At 44.9% G+C, this 21,281-nt stretch overlaps 2 protein-coding genes across 3 annotated transcripts in view; one reads left to right on the plus strand and one right to left on the minus strand.

Annotated features, from left to right (window-relative positions):
* DPYSL2 (dihydropyrimidinase like 2) overlaps nucleotides 1-3,888 on the minus strand; it is a 130,858-nt gene extending 126,970 nt beyond the window's left edge. The window contains exon 1 of the mRNA XM_019794340.2: nucleotides 3,395-3,888. Coding sequence (XP_019649899.2) covers nucleotides 3,395-3,748 — 354 coding nt within the window. The 5' untranslated portion in view covers nucleotides 3,749-3,888. The remainder of the gene's footprint in view (nucleotides 1-3,394) is intronic.
* Nucleotides 3,889-4,076: 188 nt separating this feature from the next.
* On the plus strand, nucleotides 4,077-11,391 carry PNMA2 (PNMA family member 2). Of its 2 annotated transcripts, none has more exons than XM_034661228.1 (3): nucleotides 4,077-4,236; nucleotides 6,013-6,048; nucleotides 7,258-11,391. In XM_034661228.1, exon 3 carries the CDS (start codon nucleotides 8,198-8,200, stop codon nucleotides 9,290-9,292), a length of 1,095 nt encoding a protein of 364 aa, XP_034517119.1. In that variant the 5' UTR covers nucleotides 4,077-4,236; nucleotides 6,013-6,048; nucleotides 7,258-8,197; the 3' UTR covers nucleotides 9,293-11,391. The 2 variants fall into 2 exon arrangements, with proteins under 2 accessions (XP_034517119.1, XP_019649900.1); XM_019794341.2 differs by lacking the exon at nucleotides 6,013-6,048 and having other exon boundaries at nucleotides 7,258-7,390; nucleotides 7,694-11,391.
* Nucleotides 11,392-21,281: the final 9,890 nt, after the last annotated feature.

Consider the following 21,281-nt stretch of genomic DNA (forward strand, 5'->3'; position numbering starts at 1 on the left):
CTTATTGTTTTAAAGGAAGAAAGATCTAGAATGGGCATCACCATCGGGATGGGGTAAGGGGGGCACTGAACAGTAAGAGGGCAGCAAGGTTACTGGGCACCTAGGGCTGGGAGGTAATCAACTTGGAGAGGGGATGGGGGAAAACACAATGACAGGGAATATCAAAAAGCATTTTACAGACTTGGGAATTTTGTCAAATTCAGTGGAACTCCTATATAGCTCACTCACTGGCACCTGCCCTGGAGATATGGAGAATCACTCCCCAGTCACATAGGTTTGCTATGGGAGGAAGGGCCTGGGAGCACGTTTGGAAGAGATGCTCATGATCCAGCATCCCTGGCTAAATTGTGTCTGAGTAGAAGAGAAGGAATTCCAGAGGAAGGGAGGAGCCTGAGGGACCCCTGGGCCCTGGCAAGGGGGAATTAGGCCAATAATACTGCCCTTCTGCTCTCTCCTCCAAGAGGTTCAGAGTCCTTCACAGATGGTAACCAATATAACCTCACTGCAGCCCAGAGTGGACATCACCAAGGACACGAAGGAAAAGAGAGCAAAGAGGTAGCTTTCTTTCCTCAGTCATATTCACTCTTCTGGCCCTTTCCCTTCACCAAAACCTAACTTCCCAGCCCAAGCCACGCCCATTTTTTTCTGGTGATTACCTACTAGCACCTGTAAATGCAAAAGCACACGTCCATGTCCCACAAGCCACATGGCATCTGGGTTGAGGAAGCCTGTTCCCTCCTTTCCCAAAGCCTTGCTAGAGGAACAGCAGACCCCCTGCAACAGGTGGACAAAGCCACTTCTGACTAACCCTAGATTAACAATACCTATAAATACAGATTCAGGGGAGGAAAGTGTGCAAGTCAGGGGCCCCAGGGCCCACTCACTCTAGTTTTCCTCCTCTCTCTGTCCCAGGGCGTCAGACAAGAATGCACTGAGATGCTGGTAGTCACATTGCTCATTAGCTGAAAATTAAGTGATGGCTACTCAAGTCAATCAAAATGGTGGGCCCAACTGGGCCTTTGAAAATCACCATTGTTACACACACACACACACACACACACACACACACACCAAATACCTTTTCTCTCTTGTATAGGCATAAAATATTCAACCACTGTAAGTACTGATCTTGGTAAGTGCTTTTAGTCATGAATGAAAACAATCCCATAGGAACAGCCCTTATGTTTATCACATAAGGCAAGACTGAATGAAAATTCAGGGAAGGCTGCAGAAAAACCAAGCGGAATCATCCTCTGTTGCTAATAACTGGGCAATTAAAGCAAATGTGGATTTGTGGAGGCTAAAAGTGGCTGGGGTTCTGGTTGGGTATTTCCTCTCCAAATCTCCCCCTCCATGCACCCTAGGTCTACAATTTCGAATGCCTATTAAAATCAGAGAGTGTTCAAACAAGAAGCTGATGGTCAAACACCTAAGCTTCCAAATGGACAGGAAAAGAGATGTATTATTCAACCCAGTGAAACTTCGCCTTTCAAACCTGAGTTTTAATTCACTGCCATTATCATAGGGGTGGCTATTCTCAAACTCTGCCCCCTGACTTGCCATTTAAAAATAATCCCTTCCTTATCTCGAGGCATTTTTCTGCTCCCTTTAGGACATTAGGATTACCAGCACAAATTGTTAAAGATGAGGGTACTCACACAACCATGATGCTGTATGATCATGGTTAGGCCCACATCCAATTTATTCATGTGGGAAACTATTTCACACTAACTCGTGGTTCAATATTAGCTACATTATTTAAAACTTTTGCCTCAGTTGTCTGATCACTTGAATTCAGGTGAGTTTTCTGGATTAAGTTCTTCGGGTTGACTCATAGTGCAATATGGATAACAGGTACCCCCCATATGAATAAATCCGAGGACAGAGCAGGGGGAGGAGGAATCAAGTAATTAATTGCCCCACCTTTTGAAAATGGCAATAAGTGGTTTATCTTTCCTAGAATTGGTGCAATAAAAGTCAAACCTGCAAATCTCTATGCCATGTCAGGAAACGGCAACGTGTTCCGGCCATTATCACCAACTCTTTAATTGTTCTCCATGCATTCAGTGTAAGCACACAACCTGCATACTAAATAAATGCTGGTGGAATCACTCAGGGAATATGTATAGACCACTCCCAACTACTCTGAAAGCCCCTCAAGAAGAAATCACCTTGAACTTTTTATAGCTAACCTTCTCCCTGCCCCACAAGGCAAGGCACACAATAGGTATTCAATAATCAATCATTGACTGATTTCTCCTCTTCACCAGTGGGCATGGGAAAGAAACAGCAAACAAGTGCTAAAATATTTCACATTGTAATTTATCGGTTGAGAAATTAAGGATGTGGGGAAAAAACGCACAAGTATGAAGGTCACCCTGATAAAGAAAAAAATGTGTGAGAAGACTACTGCACTTAAAATGCACACTGCTCGCAATGGCCAGAGATAACAAATATTTTCTAAAATCAAGGGTTGCCAAATTGGTCTTCTTTGTTTCTCCATTAACACGGTATAGGGAGTCTAGTCCATCTTTGACAATCTATTCAAAATGTGAGGGATTTTCCCCTTTTCTTTTCTTTTCACCCTTTGAACATAATCCACTAAGTCTCCATTCCCAAAGCACCGCCCAAATAGTGGCGGGGGGAGCACTCTGGGAAGCCCTTGCTGAGATACTTAGCGGAACTTTGTTCTCCACATGGGCTATTTGGAGCGTCTCGGGTTTCTTGGGTGACTCCACAGCCTCCCTCGTTTCACGCGGCGGCGAACAGTAGTCAGGGCGAGGAGATCCTCCCAGGCGGTCGGCGGAGGCGCTGACCATGGTCCTGGCCTCCGAGCCCCGGACGCGAGCGCGGAGGGCGCGGGAGAAGGTATCTTGGGAGAGCGCGCAGGGCGCGGCGGGGAGCGGCTGTCGAAGCCCCCGCCCCCCCGAACCCCGGGGAGCCTTCGGGCCTGCACGCGAACCCTCCACTGCACGCTCCGAGATGCATCAAAAAAGGGTGGGGCACCCAGCCACAACTGCAATCGGAAGCCGCCCGGAAGGATTTAAGAAGAATGGAATCGGTTCAACCCTCCCTCACACCACCATACGAACCCCAACCAGGGATCGGTTCATCCTTTACCCCCACCCCCCACCTCCCAGGCCCAGGGAGGCGCGGGCAGCCTTTGTGGGCGCACAGCCGCCCACCGCCGAGCCCGAGCCTCCCCGCACCCTGTACGTAGAAGGGGCAAGTAGGGTGGGGTGCATGTACAGATTTGAGGATGCAATATTCAAGACAGGCAGGACGGTGGGCACGCTGAGATCCTCGGATCTCCACCGAGCAGGAAGGGGGCGAGGGAGGGGCGACCCCGCGTCTGGTCCTGCGTCTCGATCACCCCCCCCGCCCCCATACCAACCTGGTCGTTGATGTTCTGCAGGGCTTCCTTGCCCGAGGCCCGCCGGATCTCCACCTTCCGGCTCGATTCAACAGATGGCTCCCCGCCGGCGCGCCGGCCCTGCCGGGAGTACGGCGGCTGCGGGTCCGGGCCCAAGTGGGCGACGTCCCGCTGCTGAGCCACCACCTGCCCCGAGCCCCGGCCCACAGACAACGAGTCGAAGTCGATGGTCTTGTTCTCGGAGGACCCTTCCACCGGGCAGAACATGCCACAGAATTTCTGCCGGGGCTTGGGGCTGCCTGAGCCCAGGTTTTTAAAAAAGGCAGGGACTTCTTCGTCCTCTGCCGCTTTCCCGGATTGCTTCCTCTCAGCCATGGCGCGGGAGCTCGGGGAGGGTCCTCTCCGTCCGTCCGTCTGCTGGTCCCTAAATCGGCCTCTCTGTGCACAAACGCCCTGGCTGCTGCCGAGGCTGCCGCTCTCTGCCTACCGCAAGGTGTACAGAAAGGAAGGAGGGTTGGCGAGCGAGCGACCCACCCCTCCCGGTCCCTCCCTCTGACCCCGCTTTCTCCCCTCCCTGCCCACGCCCCCCGCCGCCGCGCCAGCTCCCGCGAGCGGCAAAGTTGGGTCTGGGAGGGCGGCCCCTGCGGCAGCGCGAGCAGAGAGGCTGCCAGTTCCTGGCAGCGGCGCGAGGAGGGAGGCGCGGGCGGGGCGGGGGCGGGGCGCGGCGCAGGGTAAGCGAGCCTAGAGCAGGGGAGGGAAGGGAGGGCCGGGAGCCGAGAGCCCCGCGCTCCGGAAGTGAAGCGGCCAGACCACCCGCTAATGGATGCGGAGCCCAGGGCCTACTGACCGCTCTCCGCGCCAGGGTAAGTATGGGGCAGGGCACGCATGGGCGGAGACCTGAGGGCGCAGCCCCTGGTCTCTGCTCCCCTCTCCCCCACCTGCCTGGCCCAGGAGCCTCTCCCCCACCGCATTGCAGAGGTGGGCCAGGGGCGAGGGCCCACCGGAGAGAGGACTCCCTCCCCCTTACCCAGGGTATGAACTGATGGATGGGGAAAGAGGGACGAACCGACTAACGCCTGGACACCCGGGGGGCGGGAGGGGGCAAGAAGCTGACTATGGAGAAGGGGCTGCGCAGACCATATGGAGAGGTGGGGGCCTTACGAGACAGGGGATACCAAACCTTGTTACCCAGGGACCTTGGTCGGCTACGCAGGGATTGAAACGAAAAGGTTCTCACTCACTGCACCCACAGTGGTGGGGGGCGCCTGGCATGGCGGGGAGAAATGCAGAGGGGCGTAGCAAAGGCGGAGGGGGGGTGTGGATAAAGACATAGGTCTACGCGCCGTGGGAGTGTAGCAAAAAGTGCAGTCTGCAAATTCTGGCACCGAACGGCAACTTGTAGTAAGAGTGGGTAGAGACCTGTTCTATTGCCCGAAGGCGTCATGTACCGTAACTGCGCCACTGCACCAGAAGGGCCCAAGAATGTCTTGATTTGGTATCTTCCGCCCCACCTTCCTTGCAAAGAAAAAAAAAAAAAAAGGCAAGACAAGGATTAAAGCCCACTCCCCAAGTCTCCAGCCATTCTCGGCGCCCAGAGTGCCCCGCCTCGATTCCCCGCCCGCGTTGCGCACTGCGCCAGAGCCGCGGGGTTTCCCAGGTTGCCAGACGCCAAGCGCCTGGGCTGTAAAGTGCGTGCTCACGAGTTCAGTGGTGGGGTAGGAGGTGGGGTGCAGTCTGTGACTGTGCTTTGAATTCTGTGAGGCCGCACCGGGAAAGGTGTGTGGGACTTGGTGTGTATGTGAGGCTAAATCAGCCATAACTACTGGGTTGGTGGGCGATAAGGGGCATTTTGATTGTGCCGGTAACACGGTCTCTGAGAGTCCTTCATTGCTTATTCCTGTCCCCAGGTTTTTTTCCATGTATCAGTCCCTGCCTGTGGTCGATTACAGCCCCGCCCCTCTTTCCATAGTGGCAAAATCCTGCAGGAATGATGCCCATCCTTTGGTGGCTGGAGAGGGAGATCTGGGCATGCTCAGTAACCAGGGTGGGTTTGGGCTAGGAGAAGCTGTATACCGCAAGACTGTCGCGCAGGGCAGCGTGACCAAGGATCCATTCCCATTGTCAGCCCTTGCCCCTGGAAGAATTAAATTCGGATACCCGTCCCCCCCAATCGTGAGGGACAGTTTGGGGAATGGAGTTAAATTTACAACCAGTCACAGTTTGAAGGACAACCAGTCACAGTTTGAAGATGAGCCCACTGTGACAGGTTTGAAGGAGGACCCGGCTGAGAACAGGAGGCTGTGAGAGGGGAGGAATATTTGTATGGAGGGGCCCGGAGGCAGGCATTTGGACTTTGCGGCAGATGTGCTTCGCGTTTGAATAAAATGCTTCCACACGAATTACACCATTTCCTACCCAGAACTAGCCCGTGAGATGAGTGCTTTTATCATCACCCATTTCCAGAGCAGGAAACAGATTTAGAGAGATTGAAGTGCTTTGGCCAAGGTCACTATCTAGCTAAATGATCCAACAATTACAGCTGAAAATCTTATTCCTTTTCCAACTTATCCCATCTTTACTTGAGAAAATACAAGATTTTTACTTTTTTTTCTTTTCATGTCCAAACATTTCCGTTGCAGGTAGATCTCGCCTTTGGAAGAAGCAGCCAGCCAAAGGTAGCCTAACCTCAGCATGGCCGTTATTTTGTAGACCCTGGAGATGTTTCTTTCAGGGCATTCAATGCCTTTTTACATCTCCTGTTTACATTTTACATCTCCTGTTTCCTCTAAATATAACAAGGGCTGGAAGGTTACCCCCATATCATAGAAGGGAAAGGGCGGCATGGAGAAGCCCCTGGGCTCAGATCCCTGGGGCTGCTGGCTGAAGGTCGGATCCAGCATTTTGCCCTCCTGGCCCCGTGGCACACCCCAGGCCTTCAGCACCTTCCAGAAGGACTCAGGAGCAGCTGCCGCTATAGCTGCAGACTGACATCTGTGGCATTTGGACTGATGGGGATTTTTCAGGCCTATGTAGGAATATTTGTAGCCCCTTAACACACATCTCATGGCAGTAACTGGAGACGGTAGGAACAGTTCCCTTTCTACATCCCCCGGTCTCCACCACTCTCCGCAGAAGTGCTTCCTGTTTTTCTTTTTCCTCCAATGACCCATTCAAGCTTAAATGTTATGAAGCATTTTTTTAATGATTTTTTTTATTATATTATGTTAATCACCATACAGTACATCCCCAGATTCCGATGTAAAGTTCGATGCTTATGAAGCATTTTTAACATCCATAGCAAAAGAAACACCTAGTTGTGCATTTGCAAAGCCTGCCCACACATAACAAAAGAGAATTCATAATTCCAAGTTTAACTTATTTGGTTCTGAGATTTTTTTTTTTAATTGTTAAACCTAGGGGCACCTGGGTGGCTCAGTTGCTTAAGTGTCTGTCTTTGGCTCAGGTCATGATCCCAGGGTCCTGGGACTGAGCTCCTTATTGGGCTCCTTGCTCAGTGGGAAGTCTGCTTCCCCTCTCCCTTTGGCCTTCCCTGCTTGTGCTCTCTCTCTCATGCACTCTTTCTCTCTCTCAAATAAATAAATTAAATCTTTTTTTAAAAAATTGTTAAACCTATACTAAATTGTTATGCCTATAGTATAGTATGGTATATAAGTTAAACTAGTATATCTATATTAAATCGGTTTTAAATGTTTGAGTGATTTCTAAATGGATTTTTTAGTCAAAGAAATGCAACAATTCAATACCGTTCAGTAGATATAATTAAATTGTAAAGGATTGTCATATTTTTTTAATAAGTGCATTAACAGTCATCACTGGATATCATCAAGCCATAAATATATATTATTATTATTTATGTGTAACAGGGCAGCTTGGCGTTGGCCGGAGCTACGAAAGACCCAGACACACCATTGTGTGGAGTTGGGTACCATCTTCCTTTTCTAGAAGCTGACTAAATAAGCTCGTGACTCTCACGGAACAACTGGAACACATACACAGGTATCTAGCTACAACTGATTCTGTTCTTCACGTGGGGAAAATCTCCAGTCCTTTCCACAGCTGGGGCTCAGACATTATTGGCATGCCTGATGAGCAAATGGTGGGGAAGCCAGATTGCAGAAGGGTCCCCAAGAGAAAAAAGTCACTCTAAGCAAAGAAGAGGTCTGACAGAGTGGGGCAGATGCAAATCCAATGTGGGACAGAACCCCTGGTTTACCTCCACTTCCATCCTGAACCAAAGCGCGATGCTTCCCGGGAAGGAGAGGGCTGTGTGTGTGGTAAAACTGACCATTGTTTCGCTAGGAGTCCAAGCCACCCTGCTGGGACACTTCTCTCCGGGAGCTTTGGGTGCCGGAGTGGAGGCCTTTCCCCGTGACTAGCAGAGGAGAGGTGAGGCGAGGCGGCAAAGACAGGGAGAGCAGCAGAAGCAGCTCTTGCAGGTGCCTCGGGCAGTCGGAGAAGGGTCAACACCACCACGTGGCTGCTAGCACTGGGGAGAGAGCAGCAGCAGCCCCCGGCCTGCAGAGCCACTCACAGGCAGTGGCGCGGTCATCACCGACATACCAACCAGCCACCTTGGGTCAGGGCTAGAGACCTAACTGGAAGTGCTGAGTTCTTGCCCCTGGGCAAGGAAGGGTTATTGGTCCAGAAGACTTTGAGACTGCTGTGGGAGTGGCCTGGGACCCCTTTACGGGTGGAGTAGAAGTTCAGGAGCTCACCCAGGATATTCTGAGTCCTAAGGCAGCGTCTGTCTGCACCACGGACTAACTGGTAGCCGTAGAGTTAGAATGAGCGACTACTCGGACGATGGCGCTGGCATTGTTGGAGGGCTGGTGCAGAATCATGAGTGTGGATGAACAGAAATCCTTGATGGTTATGGGGATACCAGTGGACTGTGATGAGGCTGAGATTCGGGAGGTTCTCCAGGAGACTTTGAAGGCTCTTGGCAGGTATAGACTGCTTGGCAAAATATTCAGGAAGCAGGAGAATGACAATGCGGTCTTATTAGAGCTTCTGGAGAACATTGATGTCTCGCTGATCCCCAGTGAGGTTCGGGGAAAGGGGGGGATCTGGAAAGTGATCTTTAAGACCCCTAATCAGGACACCAAGTTTCTTGAACGACTGAACCTCTTTCTGGAAAAAGAGGGGCAGACGGTCTCGGGGATGTTCCGAGCCCTCGGGCATGAGGGAGTGTCTCCGGCCACGGTGCCCTGGGTATCCCCGGAGTTACTGGCTCACTGGTTGGGACAGGCAATAACACATGCCCCGCAGCCTCTGCTGCCCATGAGATACCGGAAACTGAGAGTGTTCTCAGGGAGTGCCGTGCCCGCCCCTGAGGAAGAGCCCTTTGAAATCTGGTTGGAACAAGCCACTGAGATTGTCAAAGAGTGGCCAGTCACAGAGGCAGAAAAGAAAAGGTGGTTGATGGAAAGCCTGCGGGGCCCCGCCCTGGACCTCATGCATATAGTGCAGGCAGACAACGCTGCTATCAGCGTGGAAGAGTGCTTGGAGGCGTTTAAGCAAGTGTTTGGAAGCCTGGAGAGCCGCAGGACCTCCCAGGTGAAGTACCTGAAGACCTATCAGGAAGAGGGGGAGAAGGTCTCAGCCTACGCGCTACGGTTGGAAACACTGCTCCGGCGAGCAGTGGAGAAACGAGCCATCCCCAGGAATATCGCAGATCAGGTCCGTCTGGAGCAGGTGATGGCGGGGGCCAGCCTTAGCGAGGTCCTTTGGTGCAGGCTGAGGGAGCTGAAGGATCAGGGCCCACCTCCCAGCTTTCTTGAGTTAATGAAGATAATCAGGGAGGAAGAGGAGGAAGAGGCCTCTTTTGAAAACGAGAATACTGAAGAGCCAGATGAAGGGGATGGCTATGGCCACTGGGATCATGAGGCAGATGACTAAAAACCAGCTGAGCCCAGGAGCCCCAGCCAGCGCACCTAGGGACATTCGCTTTATCCGGCTGAGACCGCGTGGCTATTTTTGTCCTTAAATGTAGGCAATTGAAATCGAGGCTTGCCAGGGAGCCAGGTCTTGCTGCTGCTTTCTCAGAAAAAAATATCCCAGAGTTTCTTGGACCCTACATCGATGATGAATTAACACCAGATTAAATTCCAAATATGAGGTGGGAAGCCTGAAGGAAGCTGAGGCACTTCAGGTCTCCCAAGTAGACCAGAGTTTACCCATACCATAAAAGAGAGGAATGATGTGAGGGGGGAAAAAGTATCTTCTGTAATCTATTTAAAAATTTAAGCTCTTGGACTTGTCAGGTGATTTCCTTTCTCAAATCAGCACCTTCTCTCTGAGTACCTAGCAGTGTGAGGCGCTGGTCAAGGAGGTAAGGATCCTAACCTAGGCGCATGGGCGGTGCTCTGAGGGAGCTTACCGCCTCCTTGAGGATGTGGCCTCAGCCAGGAAGACACTAAATAACCTGTGTAAATAAGTCACCACACCAGTAGAAGCGCCACTGCCAATGCCGCCACCTCTGCCATGATGTTTCTTTTTCTTGACTTGGGATGCACTTCTCCACTTCTCCGCTAGGTGTCAGGTGGACGGTTCCAGGCACTGTGTTAGGCCCTCAAGACACAGATGACTCAGCCCAACCCCTGCTTTCAAGAGATCTACAGTGGGCCAGACACCTTCGAGAAAGTGGACGTTACAGGAAGGCATGCTAGAGAGGGAGAATTGGAGTTAGTGAGCAGACCGTTCTGGTCAGAGAAGTCTTTAGTGGCGACAAAGGGAACAGAGGAGAGGAAAGGAGCTTGTATTTATTGAGGGTCTGTTATGTCCCAGGTGTTTTACACATGCCTCATTTAATGTACCCAGCAACCCCAGTAGGGTATCATTTTGCCCTTTTTAAAGAGAAGACGAAGCTCCGATGAGTGAAGTGGACTCCTCAATATGGAAACGCTAACAAGTGGCAGAGCTGAGGTAGAAATCCGAGCTCTCTGACTCTTGCTAATCCTCCCACCACTATGATGGTGATTTTCAAGTTGTGCTCCACAGTTCTGCAGAGATTTCTCAGCAGTTCCATCTTGAAACTCTTCACATCTCTACTGAGAAGTAGGTAGGTTCAAGTGTGTTGATATTCAACTGTTCACACGTTGGCATTCACCCGCAGGCTCGCTTACGTTTCCAGATTGACTCATTTGGTGCAGACCTTGGAAGTAAGGTTCCCTTGTGATATCTGAGTGCATATCTGGACTTCTCTTAATTGTTCAAAGATTAAAGAAGTTATGGCACCTCACAGGTGTTTAAATCATGTCCGTGCATGCCCTGTGATGTCATGTGTGCTCATGGAGCATAAATGAGCACCATTCAGTTAAATGCTAGTTAATATATAGCATCATGGTAGCTTTTTGTATACAACAAACTTCTCTAAACATCAGTTTCCTCTTTGGGAAAATGGGAACATAATAGAATCAGGTTGTTGTTAGGCTCCAATGACGTAATGCCTTTGAATCACTTAGCATGATGTCTGGAACATAGAAAGGCTTCAATACATCAAGATTCATGATTTTCATGATACTTATTGTATGTTCAACGCATGCTCTCTTTATTGTTCTAACAGTGGTGCAGTAACAAGTAAATATATAATCTATGAGTCAAGTTGTAACAACATTGCATTAGAAACCATTTTAGCTCCTCTGGTACGTTTGAGGGCTTGCTGTCTGTTATCTCTGTGATAAGTGTGCCAGCAGCTGTTGACTGTTGTCAGTGATCTGACTAGGAAACAACAAATTATTCTTAGTGATTGTGGATAATTTTAATGGAAGAATATCCTGAGATTGTAAGAAAAGCATTTTTTAAAAGGTACCATTTGTGATCATTTCTAAGTTATAATTTTTCAATACTGTCCAACCAAAATGATACAGTTGTCATCCAGTACACCCTGATTTCATGGGTTTTTTGTATTCATGAAAATGGCCTCATTGTTCTCAGTTATTGATAGTATACAAAGTAAAATGTTATATACATGAAGTTATAAAATAAATACATGCTAATAAAATTCTGAGGGTTTTTTTTGTTTGTTTGTTTCATGTATTGTGATTCTGTATTAGCTATTACTTGAAGGAGTTTCATTTAAAAAAAAATTGATAGCTAAGGTTAGAAAATCAAACCAAAGCCAAAAGGTCTTGAACTCTTCTAGGTAGGAAAACATGAGAGCAAAACCCTGGAATAAGACTACTTGAGCTTTGTCTCCAGGGATGAAAGAGAGCTCAGTCCACCCATCATCAATTTCCCTTTTAAAATACATAGAAACAACAGATGGAGGCCTGTTCCCTCAGAGACCTCCAACTCATTTTCTTGGGCAAGTTAATGTACAGATAAATTCACCACATCTATTCTGCCAAGAGCGAAATGACCTAGAGGTAAAACGTTGCATCTTTCAGATGAAGTAATTTTTTTTTTCCTTGCCAATGTGTAAGAGGAAAATTCTTCTTGCCATTGGCCTTCTTGAAATTGTTTCTCTTCCGCTGTTCTACAGTGCAATGCGGAGGATTCCTCTCTGGGCTATACACAGAATATTCTTCCAACCTAGTACAAGATGAGTGTCCTGAGGGATGCCCAACACTCTCTCCCAATCACTTGAGCAAAAACCTCTTAAAAAATTGGCCTCACCTTATACTTCCAATGCCTCCAGTCCTGACCCTTGGACGCTGAGGCCTCCAAGATTACACAGCCCACCGCTGAAGACAACTTTTCACCATGGCCATCAGCTTTTTCAGGCCTTAGGGTGATCTGACACCTTCACTGCACCAGCCAGTACTGCCAAGCTTCACATCCTATTGTCATCCGCTTCCACCCCAAATGCGAGACTCTGATCATCAGTTCTCATCTTTACGCCACATTGTGTTTCCTCCCAGTGCTGATCTTCAAGGTCGTTCAACATGCCTTCCTGATTCTCATGATGTCTTAGACAAGCTAGCCTATATCATCAGAGTCCCTGCAAAATACCCTGTCACCATATTCCTTAATTGAACTCTGGTCCTCCTTGTATCCTGCTGCCCTCAAGTCTCTTGATTGGAGACTGCTCAGTCTCCCGTCTCAGGAAAGATTGGAGAGTGCTGGCGGCACTTCTCTTAGTTCAACATGGTCACCTCCCCACTTGCAAACACATTTCCTGGCATAAACTGACCCTCTCTGCCCCACAGCTCACTGTGGGTCAGTCTTGACAAGCCTGGACAGAGCATTGGCAAAGCAACCCAATGTGCGAAGAGCCTATTTAGGATGGCACCTGGCCAGATGTCATCTCTAGCAACAAAAAGTAGGAAGAAAAAGATAATGAATATTAGCCATATCTAAGGGAGTCCTACAAGTCAAGACTGGGAAAGCAAAGATGGCTGGAAGCTAGAGTTTTGAGGAGTGGAGCCTGAAATGAAACAGAGAAGTGAAGTAAGAGGATCTTAGACAGGATTGTCAAATACACTCTGTGAGTTCATTTTTTGTTGACCACCAGCATAATCTTTGGATGGTGTAAAGACTCATGATCAGAGCAGACATCGCTCCCATCTCCTCTCTTTCAGGGTGGGCAAGGAACTCCTTGAGTTTGCTCAGGGAAGACTTCTACTCATTGAGAAAGTCTCTTGGGGTGCAAGATGGTGTCCAGAGATGGGCTTCTCAGAAGCTAGCCTCCCCACCATAGCAGGCTCTGGATTTGTCCCTGGTCCTGAACTGCATTACATGACCTTCTGCCGTGCCCAAGTGGTCCTTGACATCCCAGATGAACATTTTCTTAAAAACTAACTCCAGAAATGGATGCCAAAATCAAATTCGATCATAAGAAAAAAAGGTTTAGGATTTCAGTCTGTCTTTCAGGACGCCAGCTGGAGCTGCCCATTAATTCTGTGGGGTGCTTAAAGCAGCAGCTGAGACTTTTTCCCAATCTGCCCCACCCCCATCGACCCTGAAAGGGAAAGGTTACCAAAGGGAGGCTTTACTCAGACTATGTGGTGGTGCTGAGGCTAGGAGGTCCCCAGATAAGGTAGGGAAGGCTCATCTCCATCCCATCCTGTCCCAGACCTGCCCTGCTCTGCACAGCCTAAAGGCAGTCCCGCTGAAGCCCTTCCCTATTTTCTTGGTACAACAGCTTTCCCAATTAACTCAGCTACTAACACAGTTTTCTTGAAATAACAAGCAATTGTCACAAAAGTAAATTTCCTTGTTTTCCAGCTTTATTTAAGGTATAATTGACAAGTACAAATTGTGTATATTTAAGGAGTGCAATGTGATATTTTGATGTACTTATAAATTATGAAATGATCCCCACAATCAAACTAATTAACACATTCATCACCTCACATGGTTACTATGTGCGCATGTGCACACATGCATGTGGTAAGAACACCGAAAATCTATTCTCTTAGCAAATTTCAGGTACACAGCATAGTATTATTAACTATAGTCATTGTGCTGTACATTAGATCTCCAGAACTTATGCATCCTATATAAGTGAAAGTTTATACCGTTTGCCCAGCCTGTTCCCTATTCTCTCAACTCCCAGCCCCTAATAACAGCCATTCTGCTCTCTGCCTCTATGAGTTCTACTTTTTTAGATTCCACATGTAAGTGAGATAATGCAGTATTTATCTTTCTGTGTCTGGCTTATTTCATTTTGGCATAATGTCCTCCAGGCTCACCCATAGCAGGATTTCCTTCTACAAAAGTAAACTATATTGTAAGTGAACGTAAGAAAGGCAGTGGAATCCAGGTTGCGGAATAAGGGATGTTGAGTTCTGCTAACTAGTGATCAATTGCATTCCCTGGTAAAATCCCAAACAAGGGATGGCAAGCCTCTGATGACATTTGTTGAGCTTGGGAGCCCTGCTTTTCCAAATAGTAACTAGTGGACATTTTTTTTACAAGACTTTTTTTTTTTAAGATTTTATTTATTTATTTATTTGACAGTGAGAGAGGTGACACAAACGGGGGATGCGAGAGGGAGAAACAGGCTTCCCGCCAAGCAGGGAGCCCAGTGCGGGGCTCGATCCCAGAACGCTGGGATCATGACCTGAGCTGAAGGCAGACGCTTAACGACTGAGCCACCCAGGTGCCCCTGGACATTTTAAAGGTTCTAAATAGAAAGCTTCTACATGAGCCTAAGACAACTGCAAAAGTCTGGGGCTAGATGTGCTGCCATCTTGGGAAAAATATCTACCAATCCAGAATTGCCAATTACTGCTTCAAATTGGATGATTTATGGGTCTAAAACTAAGGTAGTAATCCTTTGGACTCCCAAGTCCGGTCACTGGCCTAGGTTTATGACCGACAAGTGGCAATGGGGGTGAGGACCCAGTCATTAGGGGTCCCACAGGCCATAGTCAGGTCCTTGAATGGGCTTTTATAGATCACCAAATGGGCAACTTGGCAGAGCCATGGAATTCCCACTTCCACACAGGGACCACTAAGTTTTATCAATAGCTGAACTGCTTGGGAGCTATTCCTCCTCGACTAGGGCCCACCCAAAAGTTCTTTGTGCTTCAGAACACACAATGGCATGGATCTGAAATATTTTCCACTGGTATCTAGAATATTTTTGGCTCAGCTTAGGAATCCATCAAAGTTGTAGTGCAACTTTGAGCACATGGGCAGAGCACATCTATCTCCTCTGTTACTAGGAAGGCTGTGGTGTATGCCAGGAGAGGGCAGGTTAACCTGAACTGGGCTTCTGCTTATGAAGTAGACAAAATTCTCATAGGCAAAAGGATTGGAACTGATATATATTGGGGAATAAGAAGAGAGGGAGAAGGGGTCATGCATGTCTCCTGCCCACCCACCCGCACTCCTGGCACTTCCAACCTACATCAGAAACAAAGGAGAGAGCAACAGAAATTAAACCCTAAGGAGTAGAACAAAACATAGGCAAGAGAAAACAGACAACCCAAATAGAATAAGTATGAAGAAAATCATACATAAGCACATCATAATTACACTGCTGTAACCAAAAATAAACTGCTATAAACCAAGAAAATCTTGAGAGCAGCTGGAGGGAAATGAGATATTAAATACGAAAGAATAGTCATAGGAATTCTACCGACTTCTCATGAGAAAAAATGGCGACCAGAAGACAGGGCAATAACATCTTTAAACCACTGGATAAATAGAGGGTTTTTTGTTGCTGTTCAGCCAAAGTTTACTAAAAATTTGCCTTTAAAATCATCTGAACCTGAAATATATACAGAGACAGTTGGCAGTGTGGGGAATTGGGACAGCGGGGAGAAACTTCTAACTACTGATTAGATTTCTTTAATGGTTTTTGGAATATTAAGTTTTTCTATTTGCTTCTGAATTCAACTTTCATAGTTCAAATATTCTACTTTTTTTCCATTTCATCTAAGTTTTTCAAATGTATGTAGTCAGTGTTCTCTTCAGATGTTTTAAATTATTAACAGTTCTGTGGTTATGGCTCCCTTTTCATTCCTAATATTAATTATTTTTGGTGTTTTTTTCTGTTTCTTTCTGTGTTAATATTCTTAGAAAGTTATCTATTTCATTAATGTTGAAATTTCAAAGGATCAGCTTTTGGGTTGGTTTTATATTTTTTATCATTTTATTAATTTCTGTTATTTTTATTACTTCTCTATCATTACTTTATTAATTTCTGTCCTTGTTTTTATGATTTCCTTCCTCTCACTATGATTAGAATTAATATACCATTTCATTTTTAGCTCCTTGAGGATTCTTCCTTGTTTTCTGTGTTTCATGATTTTTCAAGAAATGTACTTAAGTGTAGGAACTTATGTCTGAGTACAATTTTAATTACATCCAATTACTTTGCTATGTAATATTTTAAATATTTTCATTATGATTTTTCATTAAGGCATGAATTAGTTTTAGAGGAAAGCAAAGTAATTAACAATATTTTTGAAATTGTGATTGATAAAAAATATGTATTTTGGTCGTCCAGCCACAGTTTCTTGCTTAAAGCTCCCCAAACCCTTGGAATTTCTTAAGTGATAAGAACAATGGGAGCATCTTTTGTTCTATTTGGTCTCATTGTCTTCTGTTCCTTAAGTGACTTCAGAGCCATAAAGCTGAAATGGGGGTCTTACTATTCAGAAGCGCTTTTCAACCACAACTGAGTTTATGTTAATGATGTGACTTTTGAAAATCCCCTGAAGATGGGTGGAGCTGGCTGCCAGGGGAGCCAACCATGAATAAGAGAGTTGGAACCTTCAGTCAAGCACCCTGATTTCCAGGCAGGGGAGAGGGGCAGGAGGTTGAAACAATCACCAATGGCTAAAGACTTAATCAATTGTGGTTAAGTGATAAAGCCTCCACAAAAAAACAAATGGAGGGGGTTCATAGACTTTCCAGGTTGGTGAACCGGAATGCTTCCTTGTGCCAAAAACATCAGATACAGAGTGAATTCCTCAGACACAAATATCCAATCACAGTGTGAAGCAGAATCACAAAAGGACTCTTTAAGGAGAGTGCAATGTGACCCTGGCCACATGATTACATGGCCCCTTGTGTTAGGAGACTTGAAAGGAAAAACCTGCCTCTGGCTTGATATAATTTTCTAGGGTGTTTAGGCCAGGTATCTTCCTGAGTATTTTGTGTTACACATTAAGCCAACCCGAATTCCTAAAGTTGACTGTGCAGAAATCCTATTTCTTTTCCCTGTATTGGCCAAGCCCAGACAAGATTATCATAAGTTCCCCCAAACAACCACCATTATCACAAAAAATTAATTATGGTAAAAAAAATTAATTATGGTAAAGCCTGTGAAGACACCTTGTTATTTTTAAATATTAATATCATCATATATGTAAGTACTTTAGAGTATAAAACTACTCTTACATATATTTTGGTTCTCCCCAATAACCTGTGACATAGATGTTTTCTGAGAGATTTAAAATAATTTCCAAGGTCATAGAACTACGAAGCAGCAGAAGCAGATGAGAAACTAGATATTCTAATTTCACATCCCACAGTATATTCAGTAAGTATTTGGTGATCACAAGATCTATACCACCTATAAAATATTAATTGCTTAAGCCTTTCACAGGCATCTCAAACCTAAATTTTGCTTCAGTTTGCTAGAATGTATCAGTGAAGCCAAGAAAACCTGGAGATTGATTTAGGGAAAGGTCTTAATTATTATTATTATTTTTAAGTAGACTCCATGCCCTACCTGGGACTCAAACTCAACCTTGAGATTAAGAGTCACATGCTCTACCAACTGAGCCAGCCAGGCACCCCTATGGAAAGGTGTTTTTTTTTTTTTTTTAAGATTTTGTTTATTTATTTGGCAGAGATAGAGACAGCCAGCGAGAGAGGGAGCACAAGCAGGGAGAGTGGGAGAGGAAGAAGCAGGCTCATAGCAGAAGAGCCTGATGTGGGGCTCGATCCCATAACGCCGGGATCACGCCCTGAGCCGAAGGCAGATGCTTAACTGCTGTGCCACCCGGGCGCCCCGGAAAGGTTTTATTACAAATTCAAGTCATTCCACTTTTTTATTTTTTATCGAGTCAATTCTGGCAATTTCAAGAAATACAATTGTGTATTTCATTTAAGTGATCAAATTTATTGTCAAAAAATTTTATTGTCATAATAAATGTATTGCTCATAATACACCCTTTGTATCTTTTCCAAGACTGTAGGAACCCTAGTATCCCCCCCGCCCCGTTTTCATTCCTGATATTCGTATTTTGCATCCATTCTTTTTCCCTTGATCACTCTAACTAGAGGTTTGTCAGTGTTATTGACCATTTTAACAACACAACTTTTCGTTTTGTTGATTTCTTTATTTGCTCATTTTCTATTTCATAGATTTCTGCTTTTATCTTAATTATTTTCTATCTCCTTACTTTGAGCTTAATTTCTTTTTCTAGCTTCTTAAGGTGGAATAAAAGCATTTGAAAGCTATAAGTTTCCCTTTATAAACTGTTTTACCTGCATTTTGCAAATTTTTATGTTTTTATTAGTAGTCATTTCAAAATATTTCCTCCTTTCTCTTGTGATTTCTCCTTTGATTCATGAATTACTTAATAATGTTTGTCCAATTTCCAATATTTGGGGTTTTTCAATCATCTTTCCATTACTGATTTCTCATCTAATTCTCTAGTGGTAATGGAATACACTCTGTTTGATTTCAAAAGTATTAAGACTATATTAGATCTTATGATCTAATATATGGTCTAGTGTAGTGAGTGTTCAATGTGCCCATGGAAAAAAATGTGGACTCTAGTATTGAAGGTTATATGTTTTGCTAACCTTCAAAATAGAACTGCCAGTTATTTTACCAACAAAAATGGGTTTATTCAGGAATAGCTGAGAACTACCATCCAGAACAAACAAGCTACTGCTAAACCATAGGCAAGTCCCAGAGAACAAAGGAGAGAAAAGCTTTTTTATAGAGAAAAAGGGGAGTTGGGAGGGACTGTTATAAACTAAAAGTCCATTGGAATAAACTGGGAGTTCAAAGTATCGTTGCTTTTCATTGGCTGAGCTATGACTGTCTCTCATTGGCTAGGCTGTTACTAAGATAGGAAGAAATTTTCCTTCCTCCTGCTGGAATAATGGTACTATTGACTTGCAAGGTCTGTCTCTTCCTCTTGGATTTTCAATTGAGAAGTGCTGGACGTGGCAGCTCCCCGTGTTAGCTTCCTGATGCCATTCTAAGTGAGTTCCCTTTGTATTAATTTTCACAGTTTTAATTAAGTCAGGTTGGTTGAAAAGGCTGACAGTTTTTCTATTTTCTTACTCATCTGTCTACATGTTTTATGAATTACTGAGAGAGGAGTATTACAATATCCAATTATAATTGTAGATTTTTCTATTTCTGTCATTTAGTTCTTCCAGTTTTTGCGTCTTTTTTTATCTCTTTTGCATATGGATATCCAATTGTTCCAGCACCATTTGTTTGAAAAGACTATCATTTCTTTACTAAGTTGCATTTAAATCATTGTCAAGTCAGTTGGCCATATATGGAGGTGCCTGTTTTTGTACTTTATTGTAACCTATTGATTGTTTGTCTATCTTGACACCAATACCCACTGTCTTGCTTACAGTGTAAGCAATATAATGTCTTGATATCAAGTAGTATAAGTTCTCTAATTTTGTTCTCCTTTTTCAGTGTTGTTTTAGCTATTCAAGATCCTTTGCATTTCCATCTGAATGTTAGAACCAGCTTTTCAATCTCTAGCCAAAAAGCTTTCTGGGATTTTGTTTGGATTGCCTTTAATTTACAAATCAATTTGGGGATAATTGACATTATGACAATAGTTAACCTTCTGATCTATGAATTTTGTATATCTCTTCATTTACTAGGTCATATTTATTTTTTATAGCAATGTTTTATAGTTCTTAGTATTGATGTCTTATGCATATTTTGTCAAATATAATCCTAAGTATTTCATTTTTAATGATATTGTAAGTCATATTATCTTTTAATTTGTTTGTTGCTAGTATAAATTAATTTTTATATGTCAGTCTGTGTCCTGCAACCTTGCTAAACTGACTTATCAGTTGCGGTAGCTCTTTTAAAAAAATATTTTATTTATTTATTTGAGAGAGAGAGAGAGCACAAGCAGAGGGGGAGGGATGAGGGGAGAGGGACTAGCAGACTCCCTGCTGAGTAGGGAGCCCAACATGGGGCTCTATCCCAGGACTGGGAGACCATGACCCAAGCTGAAGGCAGATGCATAACCAACTGAGCCACCCAGGCACACTATAATCACTTTCTCAAAGATTTCATGGGACTTTTTACAGAAGAGATCATGTCATCTTAGATTAAAGACTGTTTGACTTTCATTCCAATCTGGATATCATTTATTTCTTTTTCTTGCCTTATGGCACTGGCTAGAACCTACAGTACCATATTGAATAAAAGTGGTGAGAACAAACATTCTTGTCTTGTTCTTATCTTAAGGAGAAAGCGTTCAATTTTTTTACCATTAAGTTTGATGGTAGCTAGGTTTTTCATTGATACTTGTAGTAGGCAGAACTTCTAAAATGGCTCCCCAAAGATGTTCCTCCTAATCCTTTGAAAAACTGATTATACAACTGCCAGGCCATGTATAAAAGCAGAACTCTGACACAAAACTTCTGCAGCAACCAGCCCAAAATAGTCAGCAAATTGTCAATAACCGCCAGCTTCCCTAATCATTTCCCACTTTCAACTTAAAAACCATAAAAGAAAGCCAAATATGCTCCCCTAAGAAACCACATAGGATGGCCTGCTTCTATTAAGCCCACTTCCAGGTTTCCTATACCAAAAGTCTCCAATCAGAGTGTACTTTAAGCCTTCTCTTTTTCCACTATAAAGCCTTCCACTTCCCCAGCCTGACTTTGAGTGTCTCCTAAATGCAAATGATGGTGTCTCACTCTCCTGCAAGTGCTAAATAAGTAGCTTTTGTTTGTTCTTAGTTGGGTAGTCTTTGTTTACTCCCATGTCCTGGAACCCGTGGATATAATGAGATCTCAGTCCTGCAATTATGCTATACGGCCAATTGACCTTAAGATAGAGATTATCTCTGGGCCTTATCTAATCATGTGAACCCTTAAAATTAGAGACCTTTATGGACCAAAGACCTTAACAGACACTTCACCAAAGAAAATATACAGATGACAAGCATATAAAAAGATGTTCCACATAATATCATCAGGGAAATGAAAATTAAAGTGACAAGATACCATTACACACCCATTAGAATGGCCCAAATCCAGAGCATTAACAATACCAAATGCTCAAGAGCATGTGAAGCAACAGAAACTCACATCTATTGATGAGAAGAATGCAAAATGGATACAGTCACTTTGGAAGGCAGTTTATCAGTTTCTTACGAAGCTAAACTCACTTTTTTAAAAAGATTTTATTCATTTATTTGACAGACAGAGAGACAGCCAGCGAGAGAGGGAACACAAGCAGGGCGAATGGGAGAGGGAG

The sequence above is a fragment of the Ailuropoda melanoleuca genome, chromosome 5 (genome assembly GCF_002007445.2).
Source record: "Ailuropoda melanoleuca isolate Jingjing chromosome 5, ASM200744v2, whole genome shotgun sequence".
Taxonomy (NCBI): domain Eukaryota; kingdom Metazoa; phylum Chordata; class Mammalia; order Carnivora; family Ursidae; genus Ailuropoda; species Ailuropoda melanoleuca.